Genomic DNA, 19473 nt, shown 5'->3' on the forward strand with positions numbered 1-19473 from the left:
TCTTAACATCGGTGTTTATAAGGGAGATTGGCCTATAGCTTTCCACCTCCCCAGGATCTTTATTCTGCTTCAAAATTGGTAGTATATTCGCCCTTAACATCTCCTTTGGGAAATGACCCCTTTCTACGATATAATTAAATATATCTGCTAAGTGGTTTATGAGTAAATCTCCATAGGTTTTATAAAAAAGGTTAGAAAAACCATCTGGACTCTGGGTTTTATTCTTGTCCAAATTCTTAATTACTTCCTTCACCTCTTGAACAGTTATAAAGGAATTGAATACAGTTTTTTGACTGTCTGATATTTCTGGGACTTTAATACTCTCAAAATATTTATCTATCTCCTTATTTTTTTGTAGATAGGGAGTATAATTCGCTATAATAGGAATTAAAGCAATTTCCGATGGCTTTAGGGGAGATATAGACCTCCTCATTCCTCTTTATTTTAATTATTTTATTAGATGCTTTTTTTCTCTCAACTTCTTAGATAAGTTTGTCTGCCCTGTTGCCTGTACTATATTCCTTCAACTTCAGTTTTCCCAAAATGTTTGAGTTTTTCTCCGTGTTAATTTGGTTGATTTGAGGGCTTAATCTTATTCTTTTTTTTATTTTTTTTCTCTAATTTATCGTATAGGTGAATTATTTCAGCTCTCTTAGATTTTTAAAGATGCAATTCTAAGCTTATTGAATGTCCCCTAATTGTAGCTTTGAAGAGCACCAGTTATTGGGATGAGAAATTTTGTTGGGTACACTTAGTGCAAAGTATTGTTCTATCTGGAGTCTAATAGTCTCTAAAGTTTTTTCATTATAGAGTAATTTAGTCTCCATGTCGTGTTATTTTTGATGTTCCATTGATCTTTCATGATCCATATATTAATACTGTGGTCCGACCATGTATTGTCCCTAATATCGATCTTCTCTAAGTTTTCCACAGCCATTACATTTCCCCAGACCATGAATACGCGAGTATGAATAATGTACTAAATGAATAAAAAAGTATAGTCCAGTCTCTCTGGGTAGGAAGATCTCCACAGATCATAAAAGATCAAACTCATTTATTATTTTACTAAGAGCTTTAGCTATTTTAACTACTGAGCTATTCACCTTCGAGTTATGACTAAGTTTCTTATCCAAAACTGGAACCAACACACAAATCTAATCACCTACAATCAGATTCACTCCAGTTTTAACCGATTCCACTAGTTCCAGAATCCCTCTCAGTACTCTCACACTACCTGGCGAGTATTTGGCAAATATATATTAACTAAAGTATATTAGACTTCATTTAGTTTACAAATAACAATTAAAAATCTTCCTTCTCTATCTGCATATTGGTATAATAATTCAAATTTCACTGTGTTGGCCACTACGATAGCCACCCCTCTTTTTTTTTTCTTGTCTTTGAGGGAAGCCTGGAGTAAAATTGGAAATCAATCTCCCCCCCCCCCACTTTACATTATCAACCAACCTCCAATGGGTCTCTTGTAGGAAACCTACCTCCACCTTTTGTTTAATAAGAAAATCATATAGTAACGCTTTTTTATATTGAGAGTTTAGTCCCTGAGTGTTTACTGATATCATTTTAACCATGATCCACACAGGACCACCCCAGTATACCTGCCGGCATGTACAGTAACCACAAAAACATTTACATATACAAAACCGTCATACCCTTCCTTTCTGGTTAAATACCAGATTGGAAAGAATGACCTCTCCCCTACCAGGAAATACCCAAAGGGGAGAGCCATTCTCTCAATGGGTGAATTGAACCAAATCACCGTATCGGTCAATGTGACTCGAACTGGACACATGGCCGGGACAAATATGCCATTGAGGAGGAGAAACGCCTTGCTACCAATTTTCCCAGAAACGTTAACTTAGATCTTTGAAAATATATATAGATAGAAAAGGGAGTGGAAAGAAAAAAAAAAAAAGACTAACACTCCCGGAAAAATGATTTGTTAGTTATGCTGCATTATTCCCCCCTTCCTCCACCCGCCGATCTCCTCAGACCGTCCACCTTCAAGGACTGTCAGCAGTAGTGTATCCAATATTCCACCCTCCACAGTAGAGAAAGGAGAGAAGAAGAGGAAAAGAAAAAAAAAGTTCAAAAATGTTCATAGATCCTCTTCAAACGTTCAAACCTATTAGTCAATTCTAATCTAGATGTGAATCCTGCTAATAAATGTACTCATTGATAATATTAAGCCGCTTTATCGTGATGGTTTCAGTGCCCATGTTACTATTAACCTAAATTGGCCAACTTTGTATAATTTTAATAAAATTATATTATTATGAATTATTATATCCCTTGTGATCCTAATACCCAACAGATTGCAAATAGTATCAATTGGTTTAGTGTTCCTTTTTATTCCACTCTTATTCTGCTGTGAGTACCCTTACCCTGTAAACATTTGGTTGTATGAGATAACATTGGGGATTAATTCCGAGGCCATCTTATCTTAGTGCTATTAAACTTGTTATCCCGTGAGTCTACATCTTTTACTGTGAGAGAGAGGAGGAAAAAAAATCCCTTTCCCCCTTCTCTTTCTCTCTTTTTTTCCTCCCCTTTTTCGCTTCACAATTGTCTTCCCGATTAATGTATCCCTTGTGATCCTTGTGCCTGACAAATTGTGTATATTAAAAATGATTTAGTATTCCTTTTATTCCACTCTTATTCTGCTGTGTGAATCTTTGATTATACTAGATATCATCGGGATTAATTCCATTACCATCTTATCGTTTAGTGCCATTATTCTTACTATCTCGTGAGTCTACGTCTGTTACTATAAGAAAAAAAAAAGAGAGAGAAAAATAAATCCTTTACAAATTTTCTTCCAAATGATTATTTCGCTATATAACCCTTATGCCTAACAGATTGCATGTATTATCAATTGATATAATATACAGTTTATTCCATTGTTATTCTACTGTAAATACCCAGCCCCTATGGAGCTTTAATTTTACTAAATACCACCAGGAGTTAGTTCCGTTGCCTCTCATAACTTAGTGCTATTAATAGGGCCCGAGGCAAATAATTCATGGTTCTAGGGGCCCCTGGCTTGGGGTCGGCTTATGGGTAATCCTACTCTGATGGAACAGGATGCCTTTGTAGGCTTTGCAGATCTGTACAGTCCTGGCATTGTTCAGTGAGTGAGATATTTCTCGTTAATATAACAGATCTATTGCTCCTTAGAATGTCAATAATAGCTTTAGTATATATAGTAATGTAATATATCGGGTAATTATTATCATTTAGTATGTATAAAGGGACACTCAGGCAGGGGAAACTGGCTCCGTGGTCTAAACTGTACGATCTGTGAGCTTTAAGGAACTTTATAATTTATTTATCCGGCTCCATTCCAGTCTCGCCATAAGAGCTGCTCCTCTTAGAGAATCATTGGGGCCCTTCGGTGCATGTGCGGCAATCATTAACCTCTGCTAATCTAATTCTTCCAATAGGTCTCTATGAGAAGCACTGCAACATGGGGGGCTTTCAATGATTGATTCATTGACTTAGCGACATTTTCACTGCAGGATAGGATCTATGTACCAGGATCAATACACTGAGATGAGTGGTTTTGGTGCTTAGTGTCCCTTTAAACTGTACCATTTGCAGCATGTTTGTACAATCTTTAGGTTATAATGGGGTGTTGAGATGAGGTTTTACTTCCAGTCATATTGCCTGGAGTCCAGAGTATTGAATCCTCTTCTTTGTCCCCACAGCAAACCTTTCAGTGCTTTGTCGTTTTCTCCGGATGGGAAGTTTATTGTCGCAGGAGATGTAAGTTGATCCTTTTAGAATTTTTAAGTTCTGTGTTTTGTAGCCATGTGACTAAAATCTCCAAAAACAGCCGCCCAGACTAGCGATTCCGCACAAACTGCTCAGTATATTTCCTTTATTAAGTCCCCACGTTTCACCCTTACACCAGGCCTTTGCCAATCCCGATCAGTGATCAGCTATTTACTATTTTCTGATTATTGTAACAAATTCGGATTTCTTTTGGGAATTGTGTTTTGTAGAGTGGCCACAAACCAGCAGTACGGATCTGGGATGTCGCTGAAAAGCTCTTGGTTTCTGAAATGCTTGGACACAAATACGGCGTGTCATGTGTGTGTTTCTCGCCCAATATGAAGTATGTTGTGTCTGTGGGTTATCAACACGATATGGTCGTCAATGTGTGGGACTGGAAGGTAAGAACATAGTATACGTTTTGTCCAGTGCGGTGATTCGGCAATATATCTTCATTGTACGCATACTGAAAATGTTCCATTTATATGAAATCTCTCGAATGGGTTGTCCATAGAATACTGGGCAAAGTAATGAAATTTGTCTTTAATCATTATCTAGACCACTGTTGGAAAAACCTTAGGGTGTCAATGTTAGCCATTGCCTGTCTAGTCTATACAGGGAAACGTTAGGGTGTCAATGTTATCCATTGCCTGTCTAGTCTATACAGGGAAACGTTAGGGTGTCAATGTTAGCCATTGCCTGTCTAGTCTATACAGGGAAACCTTAGGGTGTCAATGTTAGCCATTGCCTGTCTAGTCTATACAGGGAAACGTTAGGGTGTCAATGTTGGCCATTGCCTGTCTAGTCTATACAGGGAAACGTTAGGGTGTCAATGTTAGCCATTGCCTGTCTAGTCTATACAGGGAAACGTTAGGGTGTCAATGTTAGCCATTGCCTGTCTAGTCTATACAGGGAAACGTTAGGGTGTCAATGTTAGCCATTGCCTGTCTAGTCTATACAGGGAAACGTTAGGGTGTCAATGTTGGCCATTGCCTGTCTAGTCTATACAGGGAAACGTTAGGGTGTCAATGTTAGCCATTGCCTGTCTAGTCTATACAGGGAAACGTTAGGGTGTCAATGTTAGCCATTGCCTGTCTAGTCTATACAGGGAAACCTTAGGGTGTCAATGTTAGCCATTGCCTGTCTAGTCTATACAGGGAAACGTTAGGGTGTCAATGTTAGCCATTGCCTGTCTAGTCTATACAGGGAAACTTTAGGGTGTCAATGTTAGCCATTGCCTGTCTAGTCTATACAGGGAAACGTTAGGGTGTCAATGTTAGCCATTGCCTGTCTAGTCTATACAGGGAAACGTTAGGGTGTCAATGTTGGCCATTGCCTGTCTAGTCTATACAGGGAAACGTTAGGGTGTCAATGTTAGCCATTGCCTGTCTAGTCTATACAGGGAAACGTTAGGGTGTCAATGTTGGCCATTGCCTGTCTAGTCTATACAGGGAAACTTTAGGGTGTCAATGTTAGCCATTGCCTGTCTAGTCTATACAGGGAAACGTTAGGGTGTCAATGTTAGCCATTGCCTATCTAGTCTATACAGGGAAACCTTAGGGTGTCAATGTTAGCCATTGCCTGTCTAGTCTATACAGGGAAACCTTAGGGTGTCAATGTTAGCCATTGCCTGACTAGTCTATACAGGGAAACCTTAGGGTGTCAATGTTAGCCATTGCCTGTCTAGTCTATACAGGGAAACCTTAGGGTGTCAATGTTAGCCATTGCCTGTCTAGTCTATACAGGGAAACGTTAGGGTGTCAATGTTAGCCATTGCCTATCTAGTCTATACAGGGAAACGTTAGGGTGTCAATGTTAGCCATTGCCTGTCTAGTCTATACAGGGAAACGTTAGGGTGTCAATGTTATCCATTGCCTGTCTAGTCTATACAGGGAAACGTTAGGGTGTCAATGTTAGCCATTGTCTATCTAGTCTATACAGGGAAACGTTAGGGTGTCAATGTTAGCCATTGTCTATCTAGTCTATACAGGGAAACGTTAGGGTGTCAATGTTATCCATTGTCTGTCTAGTCTATACAGGGAAACGTTAGGGTGTCAATGTTAGCCATTGCCTATCTAGTCTATACAGGGAAACCTTAGGGTGTCAATGTTAGCCATTGCCTGTCTAGTCTATACAGGGAAACTTTAGGGTGTCAATGTTAGCCATTGTCTGTCTAGTCTATACAGGGAAACGTTAGGGTGTCAATGTTAGCCATTGCCTATCTAGTCTATACAGGGAAACGTTAGGGTGTCAATGTTAGCCATTGCCTATCTAGTCTATACAGGGAAACTTTAGGGTGTCAATGTTAGCCATTGTCTGTCTAGTCTATACAGGGAAACGTTAGGGTGTCAATGTTAGCCATTGCCTATCTAGTCTATACAGGGAAACGTTAGGGTGTCAATGTTAGCCATTGCCTGTCTAGTCTATACAGGGAAACCTTAGGGTGTCAATGTTGGCCATTGCCTGTCTAGTCTATACAGGGAAACCGTAGGGTGTCAATGTTAGCCATTGCCTGTCTAGTCTATACAGGGAAACCTTAGGGTGTCAATGTTAGCCATTGCCTGTCTAGTCTATACAGGGAAACGTTAGGGTGTCAATGTTATCCATTGCCTGTCTAGTCTATACAGGGAAACCTTAGGGTGTCAATGTTAGCCATTGCCTGTCTAGTCTATACAGGGAAACCTTAGGGTGTCAATGTTATCCATTGCCTGTCTAGTCTATACAGGGAAACCTTAGGGTGTCAATGTTAGCCATTGCCTGTCTAGTCTATACAGGGAAACCTTAGGGTGTCAATGTTAGCCATTGCCTGACTAGTCTATACAGGGAAACGTTAGGGTGTCAATGTTGGCCATTGCCTGTCTAGTCTATACAGGGAAACGTTAGGGTGTCAATGTTGGCCATTGCCTGTCTAGTCTATACAGGGAAACCTTAGGGTGTCAATGTTGGCCATTGCCTGTCTAGTCTATACAGGGAAACCTTAGGGTGTCAATGTTATCCATTGTCTGTCTAGTCTATACAGGGAAACGTTAGGGTGTCAATGTTGGCCATTGCCTGTCTAGTCTATACAGGGAAACGTTAGGGTGTCAATGTTAGCCATTGCCTGTCTAGTCTATACAGGGAAACCTTAGGGTGTCAATGTTAGCCATTGCCTGTCTAGTCTATACAGGGAAACCTTAGGGTGTCAATGTTAGCCATTGCCTGTCTAGTCTATACAGGGAAACGTTAGGGTGTCAATGTTAGCCATTGCCTATCTAGTCTATACAGGGAAACGTTAGGGTGTCAATGTTAGCCATTGCCTGTCTAGTCTATACAGGGAAACTTTAGGGTGTCAATGTTAGCCATTGCCTGTCTAGTCTATACAGGGAAACGTTAGGGTGTCAATGTTAGCCATTGCCTGTCTAGTCTATACAGGGAAACGTTAGGGTGTCAATGTTAGCCATTGCCTGTCTAGTCAATACTCCCCCAATAATAAGATTTTTCTCCCTGGTACTAGATGTTTTGACTTCCTGTTTATATTCAGATAACTTATTTTATTTTGGGTATTTTTTATGTACGTTTTGACCTTCTGACCCTTGAGTTTTAAAGGTAGTTGGATGATAAATTTAATTTATAGAAAAACATGCCGAAAATGAGCGAGGCAAACTGGTTTGTGGTTATTATGTCATTGTTGGACTTCATTGGCCGTTTTACGTTTTGTCTATGTTTGGGTTTTGGATTGGGTTTTTTAAATCGCTGTCAAACACAAATTGTGCGATCACTTCCCGAATTAAGCTGTGTCTGGAGTGTGTTTCCTTGACGGAAGCATCTATTTCTTTACAGGCTGATAATATTGTTGCCAAAAACAAAGTTTCCAGTAAAGTGACGGCCGTGTCGTTCTCCGAGGACAGCAGCTATTTTGTTACAGTTGGCAGCCGCCATGTTAAATTCTGGTACTTGGAGCCAACAAAAAAACTTCAGGTACGTCACTGGGCTGTGACTGTATGTGACCATGGTAGAGGATTGTGGGAATTGTACTCAAACTACGTGTGGCAGTGCCGTTTCACAACCCCTACCATAGGCTGTTGCTGATATTTTCTCCTAGAAATATATACTTTTTATTGATGTTAACATCGTTTATATTTTTCTAATTTATCAGTTATTTTAAACTTTAATTCAGGGAATTTATTATATTTAAATGTCTTCTTTCTCACAGATTAATGGGACGGTTCCTCTGGTGGGCAGATCGGGATTATTGGGGGATCTGCACAATAATATATTTAGTGGCGTTGCTTGCGGTAAAGGTAAAAATGCTGGAATCACTTTCTGCATTTCGTCCTCTGGAATCCTTTGTCAGTTCAGTGAGAAGAGAATTCTGGAGAGATGCATCAAATTAAAGGTAACAAAATCGCCAAAATAAAACTGATATCACTGACTTGTCAGCCAATGCAATGCTTTCCATAGAGCGCAAATCGCTGCACTGTGCCAATCAGCATCACCCGATAAACATGCATTGACCTAATGCGTGTCTATGAGGAGCGTTCATAGTCTGCATGCAGAATGTGAAGACTCTGAACGCCATTCCTGCAATCTTTGCTGGACCGAACCCAGGAAGTCTCTCTAGCGACTGTAGGCAGCTATGTAAACATCGCCTTTTCTTTTTTGTAGGGCAATCTTCCCCCCCCCCCCAGAAAGCAAAGGCAGATTGTTATAAACTGTTCAACTCCTTGAAACTCTGAAGCTTCTCTGATGACAGCCTGCAGATTGTGTTCTCTGTGTGCCATTAATGACATTGAAAAAGACCTTTGTTGGTCGAAACGTTGCTTGGCGTTGCATTTTTTCCTAATAAATCTGCATACGGTTTCAATTTGGAGTGCCTGTGGTCCTTTCTTCCCTCTGTGTGCCATTGAGACTTTCTTACTTCTTCTAGGTAACTGCGTCCAGCTGCCTTTCTGTGACAGAGAAGTTTGTTTTCTGTGGCTGTGAGGATGGTATCATTAGGATATTTAACGCACAGAATCTGCAGTACCTTACGGACTTGCCCAAACCTCACTATTTGGGTGTAGATGTGACTCTGGGGCTTGAGCCAAGGTAATTGCATATGTGGAGTGATTTTTCTGTGCCAGATAGTGAGGACCCAATGGAATGGCGTCTGGGGAGACCCATGGTTTAGGAATCATTGTAAGATCTGTCTAATCTAGTTTTTAATATTCACCTTTTTTTTTGTAGCATGTTGTTTGCCAAACAAACAAACGTAAGTTATCCAGACACCTCCGCCTTGGTATACGATGAAACGAACCAATGGCTGTGCTGCTTGTACAATGACCATAGTCTGTACGTCTGGGACGTCAATGACACTCGGAAAGTGGGGAAGGTGTACTCGGCTCTGTACCACAGCTCGTACGTCTGGAACGTGGAGGTGAACGGCTGTTTATCTTTAATTCTCCAGCTTGTTCTTTTTATTACTCTTTCTATATATTAAAGATCAGTATAATTAATTAAATATAAATGATTTATTCCAAGGTTTTGTGGCCGTTCTGGCAGAAACTATTTAAGAGCTAATGCTGTTCTTAATGAAATAAATTGTTGTAAAGACAACAGGCTCGCTTTATAGATTTTCCAAAAACGTATACTAATGCTCACATTGAAATATAGAAGAGAGGGGTACTCCCCCCCTCCCCCCCCCCCCCCACGTTTAACTTTTCTTTGCCTTCTTAGGTCTATCCTGAAGTAGAACAGAAACCGTGTCTTCTTAAAGGCTCATTTTTCACCTGCTCCTCTGATAACACCATCCGTCTCTGGAACATGGAGAGAAGCTCATTCTTTAACACGAGAAGGAATATCTATAGCAATGTAAGCATTACCTGAGCCATCCATAAAGGGATCTCTCCAGACCAGAAAGATTGTAAACTGAGGTGTTTTATAATGTGCTTTACATTAGTCACCTGGAAACCAACAACCAAAAATAAATCTTGTTCCTGTGTTTCACTGTGCTGGGATTATCGATAATGTGAGTGCCATTAAGGCCAGGGTTATTAGAACACTTTTATTCATTTTAATATATTTTACAAATCTGTCGAATAGTTTGCTAAGATCGCTCGGCAAGGAGAGAGTGCATCGAGCCGATAATTCTACCCAGAATATATTCTATTGATGTCTCTGAGAAAATCCATTTGTGGTCAGAGGGATCCTACCATGTCTGCCAACATTGATTATCTTGGGTTCGTTATGACTGATGTTATATACACTCTGTAATCAGTGTTCATTTTGGCAGCAAATTTCAATTTAGTTCTAGTCATAGTCTTTTGACTAAAAAGCCGTTTTAGTCGTATTTTAATTGACTAAATCTCAAAAATTTTAGTCAACTAAAATCTGACTAGAATGGATAGTCGACAAAATTAATACTGCCTGTAAGTAGATATTAACATTTATATAGAACTGTTATTTTTAATTAGAATTAGGAGATTTGGTTCCAGTATTTTTGATTTATTTATTTTTTTCATTTATAGGATCTTCACAAAGTAATTTTCGTAGAGAATAATCTTCAATATCTGAAAGGTTCTTTGGGCACGACTGAGAAGTCTGATGCTAGAGACCCTAAATGTGGCATACGTGTGCTGAAGGTTTGTCCCGATGGGCAACATTTAGCTTCAGGTGATCGGGCAGGAAACATCCGGTAAGTGTCTTTCTCCTTAAATGAAACTATAAGAGATAACGGGATGGAATGCTCACAGATAACCCTGAATTAGGAATGGAGGGGCTGCACACAAAACATCCGTGAAAAACCCATGTGAGATGAATATGGGGAACATTTTAAAGCTATTGCCTTTCGTAGATCAAACATACTAATGAATTCACTTTTAGGGAGTTCAAATTGATAAACTGCTGCTTCATTCTGCTAAATGTTTTGGCATCCTGCGCCCTGCATGGCGTGACATTGTATCAGCTGCCAAAAAATCTAAAAAATGCTCTTAGAAAATTTGTCAAATGCTAAGATCGGAAAATGACTTTATTTATAAAAATCTCATTTTGTCCTAGTGCTAAGGAAACATTGCTGCACATATTTTCTGTTGTGTAAAAACCCTGGTATCTCAGATGGGAAATGTAATTGCTCCGTTGGAATGACTACGGATACATACCTTTCGCAATATATATATATATATATATATATATATATATATATATATATATATAAAAAATGTTAAATAACAAAAAATACATTACTCTTTTTTTTTTTCTTTTAAGAATATATGACCTGGCTCAGTTTGATGAGTATCTGACAATAGAAGCCCACGATGGGGAAGTTTTGTGTCTCGAATATTCAAAGCCCCTAACAGGTCGGTATTATTTAATTTCAGCCCTGCTGTGCTATGACAGATGTTAGTGCTTCATTTTCCAAATAAAGAACACGAGGGAGTGATCACGTTTACTGTGTTATAAGATTATCATTTTATGACCATGGCACTGGGATTTGAGAAACCAGCAGCTTTTTGTGGGTTGCTTTTGTAAATATTTTTGGGTGATGAATATTATAGCTATTGCTGCTGTCCAAGATTAGTGAGCGTTTGAGCCCAGGGTTAATTTTTTTCTGTGTTTAATAGTTCCTTATTAATCAGAGTTTCATACCATATATGGATAGTGCTTTTTACTCTCTTGATCTATAATGGAATGTGCTGGAGACGTCTGTTTTCTCCATTTAAAAACTTGCCCTTTCTCAATCACTTTAGGTGTGACGCTTTTGGCTTCTGCGAGCAGGGACCGATTAATTCACGTCCTTAACGTGGAGAGGGATTATAGTCTACAGCAAACCCTGGATGATCATTCTGCCTCCATAACTGCGGTGAAGTTTGCAGGTATGTCCTGCATCAAAGCTGGTAAATTATGTTCCCCCAAATCACAGATCCCTTCTCAACATGTATTGAATATAATTATTTCTGTCATTTCTATTTCCTCTTTCGTTCTTTAAATATGACTTATGACTGGTCTGTGATACAGCTGTGCTCAAAAGTTTGCAAACCCTGGTAGAAATTGTGAAATTCTGGCAATGATTTTGAAAATATGACTAATTATGCAAAAATGTATTTTATTGAAGGGTAGTGATAACATGAAGCCATTTATTATCACATACTTGTTTGATTCCTTTTTAAATCATAATGATAACAAAAATCACCCAATTGGTACTGACCAAACGTTTACATGCCCTTATATGTTTGACCTGTTACAGACACATAAGGTGAAACACACAGGTTAAAATGGCAATTAAAGGTTAATTTCTCTTTTTCCCTTTTTGAATTGCAATTAGTGTCTGTGTATAAATAGTCAATGAGTTTGTTAGCTCGCACGTGGATGCACTGAGCAGGCTAGATACTGAGCCATGGGGAGCAGGAAAGAACTGTCTAAAGACCTGCGTTACAAGGTAATGGAACTTTATAAAGATGGAAAAGGATATCAATAGATATCCGAAGCCTCGAAAATGCCAGTCAGAATTGTTCAAAATGGCCAGTATCGATAAGTGACAGAAGATCTTATTTCCAGTCATTTGGAAACTTGCAGGAGCCCCGAACCCTTGTTACGAGTTCCATGTGAATAAATTATAATAGCATTGTAACAATCCAGGAAGATTATTTATTGTGACGTTTCTGTCTGTTCAAGGTGAAAAAGACCAGATGCACATGATTAGCTGTGGAGCAGATAAAAGTATTTATTTTCGTCCGGCCCAAATGGTAAGAGTTTGTCTATTAGTGATCCTTTAAAATGAATGCTGTGCCTTAAAGGGACGCTGTAACTTCATGTCGTTGAACTGGTTCCATTCAGCTGTCAGTTCAGTCCTTTCTTTCATTCAGCATTTGACTATTTTAAATGCCCTAATGCTAAACGAGATTCCCCAGCGAAGCATTAGCCTGAGCAGCAATGTGCGGCTGTGATTGCTGAGAGTGTCAGCTGACCACTTTCAGCCAATCACAGTGCCAATTGCTGGAATGAATCGTTCTGGCTAGTAGAGTGTGTAATCTCTGCCTTAGCCACACCTCCAGTGGGGGCGGGGCCATGGGCGGCCAGGGACCCTTAATTAGGCCTCAATTTAATATTGGCCAATAAGCTGATTTAATGTTTGTGGATTTTCTCAATCTTTGTTTATTTGTGCCCAAACAGCAAGAGCAAAATTAGCTGAAACATTGATAACAGTGTGTGGCTATTGAAATCACAGCACTTTAAAAATATATAACCGAATGAAAACCGGTATGCAAACTACAAGAGTGTAGGCTAAGTATTAAAACAATGACAACCTGCTGAGCATACACCGGACAGCCTATCAGTAGGTCAGGCTGATAGACATTCTGTCTGAGGGTATGAGCAGGTTAAACAAGTACTAGACTGTTACCACTGGGTACTAACTAAAGGAAAAGAGAATGGATAGAGCCTCGTAGGTTCAAAGAACGGAGTTCCGTAATCAGACATAATAAGGCTTGGGTGGGCAGTCAGCCTATGCCACATGCTAACCACGATGCAAAGTCCATTCCATCTTCATGCTTGGCAGTGGCTCTCTCTCCCACCAAATACGACAATGCCGGCAGATTGTTGGGTAGACGACCTAAACCCAACTCTGTAGGTCTCCAGCACCAGGCCGTAAATGTTTTTTTTAAACCTAATCTCTAAAAATATCTATAAAAATATTATGTCAACAAATATCAAAATATCACACTATTAATATTTTCATACTATCAAGTCATCTTAAACGTTTATTAAAAATATTAAATAATTTGGATAGCTTATCCAAAAATCTAAAATCAAGGCCTTGGTGTTTAACGTCTCGGAAATGGTTTAACGCTGAATGAAAGGACAGCGCCAGGGGACTCCAGGCACTATAACCACTTTTAATGAGATGAAATGCTTATTGTGCCTACACTGTCCACCTAACCAGTTCTGAACGTTTAAAGAAAGTCTGAGACTCTCCGATTACATCACAGCTTAGAATATTCATATGATATGTCATCAATTTGAATGTCATATCGTTTTTTCCGTTTTATCATTCTGGCGAGGAGACTTGTTTAAGGAGTGGTACATGTTGTTATGAGGATACATTTGTATTCAGTGTTTATGCTCGAAACTGTGAATTTTGGGGACTCATAGTAAATTTCAAATTAGAGGATAAAACAGCCAAATTGAAAACGTAACTGGCTGTTAGAATTCTCTTTAAATTCCTGACAATTCACCTTTTTGTAAATAACTATTTCAGGCTTTCCAGGTTAGCATTACTAGTGTATGAAATGTATAGCGGGTTTATGCCAGGGGTGCCCAAAAGGTAGATCCCCACGCAAAGCATCATGGGAGTTGTAGTTCTTCAACATCTGGAGATCTACCTATTGGGCACCCCTGGTTTATGCCATAATAAGTCTGTACTTCCAAATTCCCTGTAAACTTACCTGTGTCGCTCTTTATTGAACATACCTTGGCTTTCCGATCTGACTTGGGGTTTAGCTGCCGGATGGGATCAGTTTCCTCAGATTACATCATGTTGTGGAGAAAACCACCCTGTATGACATGGACGTGGATGTGACTCAGAGAACGGTGGCCGTGGCTTGTCAGGATAAAACCATCAGGTGAGACGTGTAAAGGACGGTAGCGTTGCAGCCCCTGTCATGAGATTCGAATTTCACCTAAACTGGTCACAGATATAGAGATTCAAATGCCATTTCACTCTATGCGGTTTCTGACCATCATTGACTTGAAAACTAACTAAATGAAGTACATGAGCTGCCCACGCCAACATGCAGACTTAGTGGTCTAGGTATATTAATATCTGGGCATTTGTCTGTTATTTCTCGAACACACTCTATACTTATTGGAATTTTAACTTGTGCTACAGGTTTTGTAGTCTGTTTTATTTTGTGTATTTTCAATAAATCTAAAGGGTGTACTTACTGGTCTTCTGCAGTCCCTGCTCATCCCAGACTCATCTACACTACAGAGACGATATATAGTGTCTGTCGTTAAATATATAGATTTCCCACAGATCGTTTCTGTAAACCCTTACATTAATAATAATAAACACATTGGTGCACACTAGTACAACAACACAGTGGAACACCTTGATTTATTTATCGTCCTCCCACATATGACGGGATAATAGTGCACTATGTCAAGATGTTAATATTTATGGGAGCAGAATGAATCCATTTAAGGGGGGAATATTTGCCCTAGTATAACGACTCCTCCGAGTCAATCCAGACAATTTATTGAAATAAATACATTTAAATTAACGAATTACCAGCCGTCTGCCCAGCATGGAAGGTATATAGATCCAAGAATCATTTTAGATGATCAGTTTGTTTTTGTTGAGCGCAGTTACTTGCGTCAGGCTATTGTAGTTCTCGTCAACAAAGTTTGGGGGGGTTGGAGAGGGGGTTAATTTATATAGAGTTGTAGTGCCATATTAATACTTTTATTTCTCGTTTTATTATACTAATAATCCTTTTATTTACAGACTATACAATGTTTTAAATGGTAAACAAGAGAAAGCGTTTAAAAGTTCTCCCAATGGGGGAGCTATACTGAAGGTAATTGAAACGATGTTCCCTTTTGTCATTGAATTATAGAATATATTTTTCAATTTTTTATTGTATTGTATATTGTATTTTATTGTATTGTTTGTGAATGGATACGTCACATTGTGTGTTTGGTAGTGTGTGGGGCTTTTTGTTGTATTGTTTGTGAATGGATACGTCACATTGTGTGTTTGGTAGTGTGTGGGGCTGTTTGTGGTATTGTTTGTGAATGGATACGTCACATTGTGTGTTTGGTAGTGTGTGGGGCTTTTTGTTGTATTGTTTGTGAATGGATACGTCACATTGTGTGTTTGGTAGTGTGTGGGGCTGTTTGTTGTATTGTTTGTGAATGGATACGTCACATTGTGTGTTTGGTAGTGTGTGGGGCTTTTTGTTGTATTGTTTGTGAATGGATACGTCACATTGTGTGTTTGGTAGTGTGTGGGGCTTTTTGTTGTATTGTTTGTGAATGGATACGTCACATTGTGTGTTTGGTAGTGTGTGGGGCTTTTTGTTGTATTGTTTGTGAATGGATACGTCACATTGTGTGTTTGGTAGTGTGTGGGGCTTTTTGTTGTATTGTTTGTGAATGGATACGTCACATTGTGTGTTTGGTAGTGTGTGGGGATTTTTGTTGTATTGTTTGTGAATGGATACGTCACATTGTGTGTTTGGTAGTGTGTGGGGCTTTTTGTTGTATTGTTTGTGAATGGATACGTCACATTGTGTGTTTGGTAGTGTGTGGGGATTTTTGTTGTATTGTTTGTGAATGGATACGTCACATTGTGTGTTTGGTAGTGTGTGGGGCTGTTTGTGGTATTGTTTGTGAATGGATACGTCACATTGTGTGTTTGGTAGTGTGTGGGGCTTTTTGTTGTATTGTTTGTGAATGGATACGTCACATTGTGTGTTTGGTAGTGTGTGGGGCTTTTTGTTGTATTGTTTGTGAATGGATACGTCACATTGTGTGTTTGGTAGTGTGTGGGGCTGTTTGTGGTATTGTTTGTGAATGGATACGTCACATTGTGTGTTTGGTAGTGTGTGGGGCTTTTTGTTGTATTGTTTGTGAATGGATACGTCACATTGTGTGTTTGGTAGTGTGTGGGGCTGTTTGTTGTATTGTTTGTGAATGGATACGTCACATTGTGTGTTTGGTAGTGTGTGGGGCTTTTTGTTGTATTGTTTGTGAATGGATACGTCACATTGTGTGTTTGGTAGTGTGTGGGGCTGTTTGTTGTATTGTTTGTGAATGGATACGTCACATTGTGTGTTTGGTAGTGTGTGGGGATTTTTGTTGTATTGTTTGTGAATGGATACGTCACATTGTGTGTTTGGTAGTGTGTGGGGCTTTTTGTTGTATTGTTTGTGAATGGATACGTCACATTGTGTGTTTGGTAGTGTGTGGGGCTGTTTGTGGTATTGTTTGTGAATGGATACGTCACATTGTGTGTTTGGTAGTGTGTGGGGCTTTTTGTTGTATTGTTTGTGAATGGATACGTCACATTGTGTGTTTGGTAGTGTGTGGGGATTTTTGTTGTATTGTTTGTGAATGGATACGTCACATTGTGTGTTTGGTAGTGTGTGGGGATTTTTGTTGTATTGTTTGTGAATGGATACGTCACATTGTGTGTTTGGTAGTGTGTGGGGATTTTTGTTGTATTGTTTGTGAATGGATACGTCACATTGTGTGTTTGGTAGTGTGTGGGGATTTTTGTTGTATTGTTTGTGAATGGATACGTCACATTGTGTGTTTGGTAGTGTGTGGGGCTTTTTGTTGTATTGTTTGTGAATGGATACGTCACATTGTGTGTTTGGTAGTGTGTGGGGATTTTTGTTGTATTGTTTGTGAATGGATACGTCACATTGTGTGTTTGGTAGTGTGTGGGGATTTTTGTTGTATTGTTTGTGAATGGATACGTCACATTGTGTGTTTGGTAGTGTGTGGGGATTTTTGTTGTATTGTTTGTGAATGGATACGTCACATTGTGTGTTTGGTAGTGTGTGGGGATTTTTGTTGTATTGTTTGTGAATGGATACGTCACATTGTGTGTTTGGTAGTGTGTGGGGCTTTTTGTTGTATTGTTTGTGAATGGATACGTCACATTGTGTGTTTGGTAGTGTGTGGGGATTTTTGTTGTATTGCTTGTGAATGGATACGTCACATTGTGTGTTTGGTAGTGTGTGGGGATTTTTGTTGTATTGTTTGTGAATGGATACGTCACATTGTGTGTTTGGTAGTGTGTGGGGATTTTTGTTGTATTGTTTGTGAATGGATACGTCACATTGTGTGTTTGGTAGTGTGTGGGGATTTTTGTTGTATTGTTTGTGAATGGATACGTCACATTGTGTGTTTGGTAGTGTGTGGGGATTTTTGTTGTATTGTTTGTGAATGGATACGTCACATTGTGTGTTTGGTAGTGTGTGTATGTGTGGGGCTGCTTGTGGAGTTGTGTGCGTGTATGTGGATTGTCAGTGGTGTGTCTGTGGGGACTGTGTGCGTGTTTGGGTGTGGTTTGTTTGTATTATTTGTTTGAGGGGGAGGCTTATTCTGCAGCTCAGTGCGTATCTAGCAGTTTGTGTGCTTTCCCTGGGGTTCAATGGGGGCCGGATTGGCCAAATACAGGTTGTGGGCAGGAGCTGCAATAGCTGCTGCGGGCAGCTCTACTCCAGTGTGGATTCCAAAACTTCTGGGAGGCAGTGATCTCAGATCATTCCTCTAAGTGCTGTAAGGCATAAAGTGAGGATTGTCCCTCCCCACCTTTTTGCACGAACAGATATCTGAAGTTCCACTGGGACACCTGATAGGCCAGAGCCTGTTTAGCTCTAGAGGTTTTGTGTGCCAAGGCACCTCGAGTGCCATAGGTTGCCTATCCCTGATCTAGTTATACATTTAGAAAATTATTCTGATGACTTAACCCTTTCTTCTACCAGGTGCAGATGGATCCTTCAGGAGCTTATTTTGCCACCAGCTGCTCCAATAAGAACATCTCTCTGTTTGATTTACAATCTGGGGAGTGCGTGGCCGTGGTATATGGACATTCAGGTTAGGTCTTCGCCTGTCTATGGGGATCAGCGGCGAACTGAATCTGATAAATATTCTTTACTTTACCATACTATAACACACGCATGCACACACTATCTCACGCACACACTCACTATCACGTGCACATACTATCTCACACACGCTCACTATCCCACACACTCACTATCACACGCGCATACACACACTATCACACGCACACACTCACTATCACACACTCACTATCACATGCACACAGCCACTCAATATCTCACACGTACTCACACACTATCACGCTCACTCACTATCACTCACTATCTGATGCACTCTCAGGACAAACTGCTGTGATTAAAGGTATTCAGGAATTTTCCTAACCATAAGTCTAAAAATGTTACACGTTTTTGTGTTTTGTGGTTTGTTTTTCACTCTTGGAGGCCTTGTATTTATTTATTCTGAATAACTTTTGCATTTTATTTTCCAGACATAGTAACGGATATGAAGTTTACTTTAGACTGCAGGAGATTAATTACTGTATCTGGGGACAGGTTAGTCCTGAGATGTTTGGTTTTTATTCAAATTTAAACTTTTAGAAACTGTCACAGATGTGTCAGACTCCAGATACATTAAGCATTTTGGCAAGGTGAAGGCTTTATGCATATGGAATTTTCCTTTAAAATAGTTCTTTCTTGAGATGATCTGATATATATTTTTTTCCCCAATGTAATAATTTATTTATTTGCAGTTGCGTGTTTGTCTGGCAGCTAGATCCCGCCATAACAGCCAACATGCGTCATCATCTTGCTGAGATTGCTCCCAAAGCTTCCAAGCAGCTTGTCAATACACGGTACTGATATCCAATCCTTCGATACATGGCGTGTGTCACTCTGAATCCCACTAGATGTTAACACTTGCTGAGATTGCTCCCAAGCAGCTTGTCAATACACGGTACTGATATCCAATCCTTCGATACATGGCGTGTGTCACTCTGAATCCCACTAGATGTTAACACTTGCTGAGATTTCTCTCTTTGGCACAGCCTTTACCTGTCACTCGTTCTCAGAGTCTGTAACGCAGGGCTAGACCAATAGGTCTTTTCATTTACTGGTAAATATCCAAAAAGCCACAGGTCCCCAGCTTTGCTCT

The 19473-nt window shown here is 39.6% G+C and overlaps 1 protein-coding gene across 1 annotated transcript in view; it reads left to right on the forward strand.

The window, feature by feature from the left end:
- WDR62 (WD repeat domain 62) overlaps positions 1 to 19473 on the forward strand; it is a gene marked incomplete at its 5' end in the record, with an annotated part of 54122 nt that overhangs the window by 12201 nt on the left and 22448 nt on the right. Inside the window, 16 exons of the mRNA XM_063432350.1 lie at positions 3726 to 3783; positions 4023 to 4193; positions 7612 to 7749; positions 7985 to 8167; positions 8699 to 8859; positions 8998 to 9187; positions 9487 to 9621; positions 10278 to 10444; positions 11014 to 11105; positions 11496 to 11621; positions 12421 to 12491; positions 14245 to 14366; positions 15251 to 15323; positions 18243 to 18354; positions 18812 to 18875; positions 19073 to 19174. Of these exons, the coding sequence (XP_063288420.1) occupies positions 3726 to 3783; positions 4023 to 4193; positions 7612 to 7749; positions 7985 to 8167; positions 8699 to 8859; positions 8998 to 9187; positions 9487 to 9621; positions 10278 to 10444; positions 11014 to 11105; positions 11496 to 11621; positions 12421 to 12491; positions 14245 to 14366; positions 15251 to 15323; positions 18243 to 18354; positions 18812 to 18875; positions 19073 to 19174 (1965 nt within the window). The remainder of the gene's footprint in view (positions 1 to 3725; positions 3784 to 4022; positions 4194 to 7611; positions 7750 to 7984; positions 8168 to 8698; positions 8860 to 8997; positions 9188 to 9486; positions 9622 to 10277; positions 10445 to 11013; positions 11106 to 11495; positions 11622 to 12420; positions 12492 to 14244; positions 14367 to 15250; positions 15324 to 18242; positions 18355 to 18811; positions 18876 to 19072; positions 19175 to 19473) is intronic.

Source organism: Pelobates fuscus, chromosome 9, assembly GCF_036172605.1.
Source record: "Pelobates fuscus isolate aPelFus1 chromosome 9, aPelFus1.pri, whole genome shotgun sequence".
In the NCBI taxonomy this organism is placed as follows: Eukaryota; Metazoa; Chordata; class Amphibia; order Anura; family Pelobatidae; genus Pelobates; species Pelobates fuscus.